At 44.5% G+C, this 10,000-nt stretch overlaps 1 protein-coding gene across 1 annotated transcript in view; it reads right to left on the bottom strand.

Annotated features, from left to right (window-relative positions):
- Positions 1–10,000, bottom strand: part of LOC132472463 (potassium/sodium hyperpolarization-activated cyclic nucleotide-gated channel 4-like) — a 67,475-nt gene that overhangs the window by 1,479 nt on the left and 55,996 nt on the right. Inside the window, 1 exon segment of the mRNA XM_060072070.1 lies at positions 6,668–6,832. Coding sequence (XP_059928053.1) covers positions 6,668–6,832 — 165 coding nt within the window.

Genomic DNA, 10,000 nt, shown 5'->3' on the forward strand with positions numbered 1-10,000 from the left:
GGGAGTGTTTCTCCGATTTTTCCATGCTACACAGAACGAAATGTAAACCATGCAAATAAAGACTTCATGTTCATAATCATTTAAATATCATTAATCTCCTGAGTGTGTCGAGTGGTATTCTATTTTTTTCAACGGGGCTGCATCCAGTCACTTGACCGTCATGGTTGCTATGGTGGTTGCTATCGACCGCCCCCTCTAATCCTTACATGGTTCTAAAAACCACGCGGCAAAGGAGCTGCCGTCCATTGTGTTGTTTTTGTCGTAAACTAGGGTCAGATGGTTAAAAAATAGACAGATATTCCAAGGTATCCTTAAAAGGCAGCTTGGATGTTTTTATTTTGTGCAGTTTAGACTTCTTCTATAACCTATTTTTGAAAGCAAAACACCAAGCTCATTGATTTAACGAGGCAGGGTTATTTGAAACAATTTATTGAATAAATATTTATGAGAGGTCATTCCTTCTCCTGAGTTTGCTTCCTATTTATGTCTAGTGTACACCCCTACTGACAGCAAGCATCACCCCCCCCCCCCCCCCCCCCCCCCCCCCCCCCCCCCCCCCCCCATCCCCATATGGATTTGGAGAATTGCTGCCACGTCCCGGTGGTGGAGGACGTCCCGGTGGTGGAGGTATCATATATATGAAAGAGGGCATTCAATTATACTACAATGATCAATTAGGAGGCCGAAGCCCTAAAGGAAGTGATGCAATAGGTGACTGAGTCGACAACATTTAAGTAAGCCTTGGGGTCTCTTATATATCAAAGGGGGTCTCAAAGGACGCATATACGCTTCAACCTGTGGCTTACAGGAAATGACTCAGCAAGTGCTCCATCTTGTTGCACCCACCCAGCGGCTCGCTTGCAAGATTTAGGCCTGAAGTTCTTCCCAGACCTACACCGTAGCCATCCAACCTGCATATCGGAGAATCAGGCCTCTCTGTAATAATGACAAAAAGTTATGAGAGGAATACACATAAACTTTTGTTGTCTCATAAGCGGCGTGGTGTCGGCTGCTTTTGACCTTTTGACCCCAGACTTCTGAGGGAATAGCTGAATCAATTCATTAGTCAATCAGAAGTATGTAAATATCTTCCCGGTGTCGTAAGAGGGCGAACAAGGTGTCCTTCAACATCTACGCTTCCAGGCGATTGCAATGGTGCCACACATGAGCATATTCGAACATGTTTAATGGTAATTAGCTGTCGAAATTGGAGGCCTTAATCAATAATGAGCAGCTATTGATTTACTTTCCGATAGAAATTTGTGACAAATGACATATTATTTAGCATCTACACGTTGAGCTGAGTCCAATGACACCAAGCATGACACTCTAGCAAATGTATTTTACATGGTACATATGGTCTAGGACATGATCTCGGTGTGGCAAGAGGGCAAGCTTGATCTCATTGGACTCAGCTTAACGTGTAGATGCTAAATAACATGTAATTTGTCAAGAATCTCCATCGGGAAGCAAATCTATAGCTGGTCATTATTGATAAAGGCCCCCAAAATCGACAGCTAATTACTACCCCGAAACATATTCAAATATGATCATGTGTGACACTGTTGCAATCGCCTCGAAACGTAGGTGTCAAAGGACACCTTTTTTTCCCCCTTACGCCTCCGGGAAGATATTTTCATACTTCTAATGGATTGATTCATATTTTAAGGTTCTCGGCGTGAGACTTTAGGCGGCTGCAGCAGAAGTGTTGAGACGAAAGATGATATCAAGACATTTATAGAATATTCCGATTCACATTATGATTCTTCGTCATAACTATCCGACCAAACATCCTTCACATTCACTGAGCGAAGATTATGAAAGTCCAGGCCCCCCTCCATCTCGTTGCACCTGCACCCAGCGGCTCGCTTGTATGATTTTGGCCTGAAGTTCTTCCCAGACCTACACCCTAGCCATCCAACATGCATATCTTAGAATCCGGCCTCTCTTTAATAGTGACAAAAAGTTATGAGAGAAATACACATGAACTTTTTGTTACCTCATAAGCGGCGTGGTGCCGGCTCCTTTTGACCCCAGACTTCAAAAACGTGGCCACAGGCCAGCTGTGTCTACACACCTTAAGCCACAAATGTACACATCCATCCCACAAAAAATGGGGACTAGAAACTAACCTCTGTCTTATGTCCATTTACTGTACTGTTGGAGGTCACGCCCCTTTTCCGGCCTTTTCGAGAGAGCTAGGGATACTGAAATGTTTACACACATTTCCCGGGGCCCAGAGAACGACATATCCGAGATTTGGAATTGTAGCCCTTAGAGAAAAAAAGTTTTCCCAAATGGACTGTCATTTGGACAAAGCCCCTCAGAAGTGTTGCCTGCAAGACCTAATGGTCCAGAATGTGGTGGAAAAACAGTTTTTGAGATAGGAAGGTCGTACCGCCCTGAAATTTGAATACCTTATTCTAGGGCCTAACTGGGACCCCTGCACCGAAACTTGGCCCGGTCGGACCCGGAGGGCCCTTCCTGCCCGAAACTTGGCCCAGTCGGAACCCGAATGCAGGAAGGGGGGGCCTGGACTTTCATAATCTTCGCTCAGCGAATGTGAAGGATGTTTGGTCGGATAGTTATGACGAAGAATCATAATGTGAATCGGAATATTCTATAAATGTCTTGATATCATCTTTCGTCTCACCACTTCTGCTGCAGCCGCCTAAAGTCTCACTCCGCGAACCTTAAAATATGAATCAATCCATTAGAAGTATGAAAATATCTTCCCGGAGGCGTAAGGGGGAAAACAAGGTGTCCTTTGACATCTACGTTTCGAGGCGATTGCAACAGTGTCACACATGATCATATTTGAATATGTTTCGGGGTAGTAATTAGCTGTCGATTTTGGGGGGGCCTTTATCAATAATGACCAGCTATAGATTTGCTTCCCGATGGAGATTCTTGACAAATTACATGTTATTTAGCATCTACACGTTAAGCTGAGTCCAATGGAATCAAGCTTGCCCTCTTGCCACACCGAGATCATGTCCTAGACCATATGTACCATGTAAAATACATTTGCTAGAGTGTCATGCTTGGTGTCATTGGACTCAGCTCAACGTGTAGATGCTAAATAATATGTCATTTGTCACAAATTTCTATCGGAAAGTAAATCAATAGCTGCTCATTATTGATTAAGGCCTCCAATTTCGACAGCTAATTACTACCATTAAACATGTTCGAATATGCTCATGTGTGGCACCATTGCAATCGCCTGGAAGTGTAGATGTTGAAGGACACCTTGTTCGCCCTCTTACGACACCGGGAAGATATTTACATACTTCTGATTGACTAATGAATTGATTCAGCTATTCCCTCAGAAGTCTGGGGTCAAAAGGTCAAAAGCAGCCGACACCACGCCGCTTATGAGACAACAAAAGTTTATGTGTATTCCTCTCATAACTTTTTGTCATTATTAAAGAGAGGCCTGATTTTCCGATATGCAGGTTGGATGGCTACGGTGTAGGTCTGGGAAGAACTTCAGGCCAAAATCTTGCAAGCGAGCCGCTGGGTGGGTGCAACAAGATGGAGCACTTGCTGAGTCATTTCCTGTAAGCCACAGGTTGAAGCGTATATGCGTCCTTTGAGACCCCCTTTGATATATAAGAGACCCCAAGGCTTACTTAAATGTTGTCGACTCAGTCACCTATTGCATCACTTCCTTTAGGGCTTCGGCCTCCTAATTGATCATTGTAGTATAATTGAATGCCCTCTTTCATATATATGATACCTCCACCACCGGGACGTGGCAGCAATTCTCCAAATCCATATGGGGAGGGGGGGGGGGGGGGGGTGATGCTTGCTGACAGTAGGGGTGTACACTAGACATAAATAGGAAGCAAACTCAGGAGAAGGAATGACCTCTCATAAATATTTATTCAATAAATTGTTTCAAATAACCCTGCCTCGTTAAATCAATGAGCTTGGTGTTTTGCTTTCAAAAATAGGTTATAGAAGAAGTCTAAACTGCACAAAATAAAAACATCCAAGCTGCCTTTTAAGGATACCTTGGAATATCTGTCTATTTTTTAACCATCTGACCCTAGTTTACGACAAAAACAACACAATGGACGGCAGCTCCTTTGCCGCGTGGTTTTTAGAACCATGTAAGGATTAGAGGGGGCGGTCGATAGCAACCACCATAGCAACCATGACGGTCAAGTGACTGGATGCAGCCCCGTTGAAAAAAATAGAATACCACTCGACACACTCAGGAGATTAATGATATTTAAATGATTATGAACATGAAGTCTTTATTTGCATGGTTTACATTTCGTTCTGTGTAGCATGGAAAAATCGGAGAAACACTCCCATTCATCACCCAAGTGGGTGCTACTCATTGGTGGTGGTTAGTGAGGTCCCCCCTTCACTGTAGGCGTCTTTGAGTGTTATTAATTATTATTATTCTTCATGTTTAACCTCTGTTTTTCTTTTATTCCTAGTCTGTTTTACATCGTTTTGAATGATGACTATATGCTCTGTAAAGTGACCTTGGGTGTCTTGAAAGGCGCCTCTAAATTAAATGTATTATTATTATTATTATTATTATTATTATTATTATTATTATTCAGAATGCATTGGTTTACATTTCGTTCATTGGAGCACAGATATTTTTTATTTATTTATTTATTTTCAGTTTTTGAGGAGGTGCTTCAAAGATGCTAATTTTTCTGCAATAATCCAAAATCCAATGGAAAAACCCGTTGTCTCTTTGTCAAGGGAAACCAGGGCGACGCTCACTTCCGGGTTGGGCAACATACGTCAGCCCTCCACCACGCTATACTGTAAAAACACATGTTCAAGTTGAATGATAATGCATGAATTTATTCTTTATTCTGCCATAGAATTTATTTAAGGGGGGGGGGGGGCATACAAGTCTTTTGGCCATAGTGGATCCAGATCTGTTCCGGAGCATTTCAGCACCCCGGGCAGCAGCGCAGGGTTGCCAGGTCCTGCAAAAAACGTCCCGCCCACATACCGTTCAAAATCCACCCAAAATGTCCTAGAAGCAGCCCAAATAAAAAGGATATTCAACCTTGGCCAACGTTTTGAAAGTAATAATAATTGAGGGAATATCTGCAGCGAAATGCATTGTGTGTGTGTGTGTGTGTGTGTGTGTGTGTGTGTGTGTGTGTGTGTGTGTGTGTGTGTGTGTGTGTGTGTGTGTGTGTGTGTGTGTGTGTGTGTGTGTGTGTGTGTGTGTGTGTGCTAGTTTAGCGAAAGCAGCGTCCTTAGCAACCTGACGTCATTGAAACATGCGAGCGAGCCGATAAAATCTTCCTAATAACTATAAAACTAAAGATCATACGTAATCACTGACTAAAGATTATGCAAGTAAAAAGTATATTTCTCGCTAGAAATGTTATTAGAAACAAGTTAAACGGTGATTCGGTCCTAAAATAGGCCTATTGCATTTCCCATTCGATTAATAAAGAAACCAATCCCGAGATATCCCCGGACCCATGCAAGTGAACGGAGCGTTCCACGGCATTGAGAAGACCCGTGTAATAAAGACCCATAATATTTCTGTTTATGGCATAGATTACTCCTCAGATTAGGCTAATTTATGATAATGATAAAATAAAAGTAAAAACGCTCGATCAAAGGCCCGGCCCGAGGATAGTGATAACCCATTATTATACGGTATGACTTCTAGATGTCACGTCCGCTCGCGACACTGGACTTGCGAGGCATCGACGCGGACTTCCATTCACATAGCCAAAAACAAGACAATAGATCTATGGTTAGATCAAAACATCAAGACATACAATTCTAAAAAGATCAGATTAAGCAGCTACCCTTTTTTCTTTCGCGGTTTGCCTGAGCAGCGCACCTGCATTTAATAGCCTATATCTGTGAATTGTCACAATTTCTCAGAATCAAAGGTGAAAGTAGAAACGGGTGGCCTAAAGCTGTCATATCGTTCACAATTTTTAACAATAAATGTACTGTACGGAGCTCCTTAAGGGACATTAGGGAGAACGCTCCCGCACAGAACCTTAGTTTGGAAGTCGTGCTGGTGACACGACAAATACTTCCAATTGAAATACATGGGTTTGGAATTTGTGCTTGTAAACACGAAAATTTTGAAAATACGTGATCCTGAACACGTTTCAATAGATTAAATAACGTGACAGTGTCACGTCTTTTCGTGAGACCGGGTTGGTGTGTGTGTGTGTCTGTGTGTGAGTGTGGGGGTGTGTGTGGGTGCACGTGTGTGTACACTTACATAATGCAGTAAAAACATCCCAAACATAATGAGATAATAAACACTTATGTAAGGGGAGGAATCTTTGCCTCATGATGCACCAGACGCGCACACGCACACAAACACACACACACACACACACACACACACACACACACACACACACACACACACACATACATACACACAATACACATGTTTAAAAAAAAATACACATGGAAAGTATATGCGGCTGTGTCTTTCTTTCTGTGTCGGTCTTTGCGCGTGTGCGTTGTGTTTATGTGCTTGTGTGCGTAGGTGCTTGTGTGCCTGTTTGAGTGCGTGTTTGTGTGCGTGTGTGTGTTTTTGGGCTTGTGTGCGTGCATGCATGTGTGTTTATGTGCTTGTGTGCGTGCTATCGTGCATGCATGTGTGTGTGTGTGTGTGTGTGTGTGTGCGCCCCGCCCTCACCGATGCGGTCCAGCCGGTCCAGGGCCACGGTCTCGAAGGCCCTCCTCATCATGGGGTACTCCTCCAGCACCTCGTTGAAGTGGTCCACCGACAGTGAGTACAGCCGGCAGTAGGTGTCCGCCCGCACGCTGGCCGTCCGCCGCCCGCGAGTCAGCAGACAGATCTCTGCAGGACACACAAACACGACAAGGGTTCATGTTAGCGTGTTAGCATGTTAGCACACTAACAGGCATATCTCTGCAGGACACACACATTGCATGTTAATGTTAGCATGTTAGCACGCTAACAGGTAGATCTCTGCAGGACACACACGACACAACAGGTGTTCATGTTAGCATGGAGATGTTAGCATGTTAGCATATTAGCATGGAGATGTTAGGATGCTAACAGGTAGATCTCTGCAGCCTGCAGGACACACAACACATGTGTTAATGTTAGCATGTTAACATGCAGATCTCTGCAGGACACACAACACAACACATGTTAATATTAGCATGGAGATGTTAGCAGGTTAGCATATTAGCATGGAGAATTTTAGCATGCTTACTGGTGGATCTCTGCAGGACACACACAACACAACACAAGTTCATGTTAGCATGCTAACTGGCAGATCTCTGCAGAACACACACAACACATGTTCATGTTAGCGTGGAGATGTAAGCATACTTACAGGTATATCTCTGCGTTTCTTTTTATTGCAGGGATGTACATTGTGAGTATTTTCGGGTAATTTGTTCACTATTTTCTTAGTTATTATCGTTATTATTAGTCCTTTGTACTTCATTATTCAAAAAGTATGTATGACAACATAAATAAGCTTGTATTGATAGGATGAAGGTTAAAGAGGCTTATCAATAACTCGATTAGCTCCAAGCCCTCCCTGGGTCTCCAGGTCTTGATTTCGCTTTGTTGAGCATAAATGTAATTTGTATTGAACTTCAATTTGTAGCTTACAGGCCTACTGATGTATACCGGGAGCAGTGAAGAGCTGAGATCAGCGCAAATACGATTGCAGTAAATTTGCAGTCAACCATTGATTTGAAATCGATTCATCTTGGTGGCGTGCGATTACTGAAACTCACCAACACCCGGGCCTATGTTTCAAAGAAGCTCAGTGCTACCTCAAAATCCCCACCGAGTGGACCGCCTGAGCTTTGGGTCATATGAGTGGCTGATGTTGTGTCGACTTGTAACCGGTAGGTTGCTAGTTCGATCCCCGGCGAGTTGAGGTGTCCCCGAGCAAGACACCTAACTCTATCTGCTCCCGATGAGCTCCCGATAAGCTGGCTGTCGCCTTGCTCTGTAGCCTCCGTCGTTTGTGTGTTTAAACTGTTGTAAGACACTTTGAATAAAAGGGTCTGCTAAACGCCCTAAACGTGAATGTAAGTGAGACGCCAACATTGATGCAGCATAACTCATTCAAACGCACATTTTCACACGCACATTCATGACTGTAGTGTTCACCGTGTTGTTATGCCTTGTGTCTACAGGTCCTGTAGAGTTTGGTGAAGGAGCGCTGTTCTCTTCATGACGTTTTAAAAACTCAGCTCCTCAGAGGCCCTCAACTCAACATGTGCCAAGTCTGCTCATGAAGAACCGGCTCTAATTAACAGGCTGCACGGCGAACCACTAGAGTGCAGCAGGCGCGTGTGTATGTGTGTGTGTGTGTGTGTGTGTGTGTGTGTGTGTGTGTGTGTGTGTGTGTGTGTGTGTGTGTGTGTGAGTGTCTGTGTCTGTGTGTGTGTGTGTGTGTGTGTGTGTGTGTGTGTGTGTGTGTGTGTGTGTGTGTGTGTGTGATACTTAGTGCTTTCACAGTGCTTGTTATTTTACTTGAACTGTATGAGTGTCTGTCTTTATCTAGGGACATGCTGTACATGATTGAACACATGTGCACACACGCATATGTGTGTGTGTGTGTGTGTGTGTGTGTGTGTGTGTGTGTGTGTGTGTGTGTGTGTGTGTGTGTGTGTGTGTGTGTGTGTGTGTGTGTGTGTGTGTGTGTGTGTGTGTGTTACTTAGTGCTTCCACAGTGCTTGTTATTTTACTTTAACTGTGTCTGTCTTTATCTAGGGACGTGCTGTACATGATTGAACGCATGTGCACACACGCATACGTGTGTGATTGTGTGTATGTGTGTGTGTGTGTCTATGTGCATCTGTGGGCTTGTGTGTGTGTCTGTGTGTGTGTTTCAGAGTGTGTTTCAGAGTGCATTAGTTCTTTCCCAGTGCATACATGTAATGATGATTGTATATATATATATAGGCATGCAGTACATGCATGGGAATGGGTGTATATTCGTCATGTGGTGTTTATCGTGTGTGTGTGTGTGTGTGTGTGTGTGTGTGTGTGTGTGTGTGTGTGTGTGTGTGTGTGTGTGTGTGTGTGTGTGTGTGTGTTTGTTTCGTGCGCATGTGTGTTTGTATCGTGTGTGCGTGTGTGTGTGCTTGCTGGCATGTCTGCCACTTACGTCCTGGACCTTAATTGGAAAGCGTGTGCAGTGATTGGATGTAATGTAGGTCCATGTATGGGCGCATAACCGTGTGCTATAAATAGCGCGGTAATTGGAGTGGACGGAGTGTGACACCAACATTTACATGAGATGTGTGTGTGTGTGTGTGTGTGTGTGTGTGTGTGTGTGTGTGTGTGTGTGTGTTTGTGTGTGTCTAGTGTGTGTGTAGAGTACGCATGCATGAGATAGAAAAAGGCAAGAGTGGCAAGCGCGAGTTAATCCAAGGATATATTTATAGATCAGAGATGTATTTTTAACAGTGATCTTTTTTGTAGGTGTTTATGTACCCATGAGTGAATCTGTGTGTGTTTGTTCCAGTGTGTAGTGTGGAGTGTGTTTGTAGTGTAGGTAGTGTTGTGTACGTGCGTATGTAGTGTGGGTATGTGTCTGCAGTGTGTGTAGTGTGTGTAGTGTGTATAGCGTGTGGATAGTGTGTGGTGTGTATGTCTGTGTGTGCAGCATGTGCAGTGTGTGTAGTGTGTGTAGTGTGTGTGTCGTGCATGTCGTGTTTGTGGTGTATGTGTGTGTAGTGTATCAAGTGTGTCTGTGTGTGTGTTTGCGTGTGTGTGTGTGTGTGTGCACTGCGTGAGCTACCAGTGCAGTGTCTCTTCTGGAGATGGCCGCCCAGTGACTGGGGGCTAAACCCTCTGCCTCGTGGCTCTGGGGCTGAAGCCAGCGCTTGCAGGAGGTGTCAGCCCTCCTCCGTCTCCCCCCCCCCCCCCCCCCCCCCCCCCCCGCACGTGGTCTCCACCCAGGGCTGGACCAGGAGGCGTCAGCCTGCCTCAGTCTCCACCCTGCGGTCTCCACCATAACCCACGACACCA

This window comes from Gadus macrocephalus, chromosome 14, assembly GCF_031168955.1.
Source record: "Gadus macrocephalus chromosome 14, ASM3116895v1".
Taxonomy (NCBI): domain Eukaryota; kingdom Metazoa; phylum Chordata; class Actinopteri; order Gadiformes; family Gadidae; genus Gadus; species Gadus macrocephalus.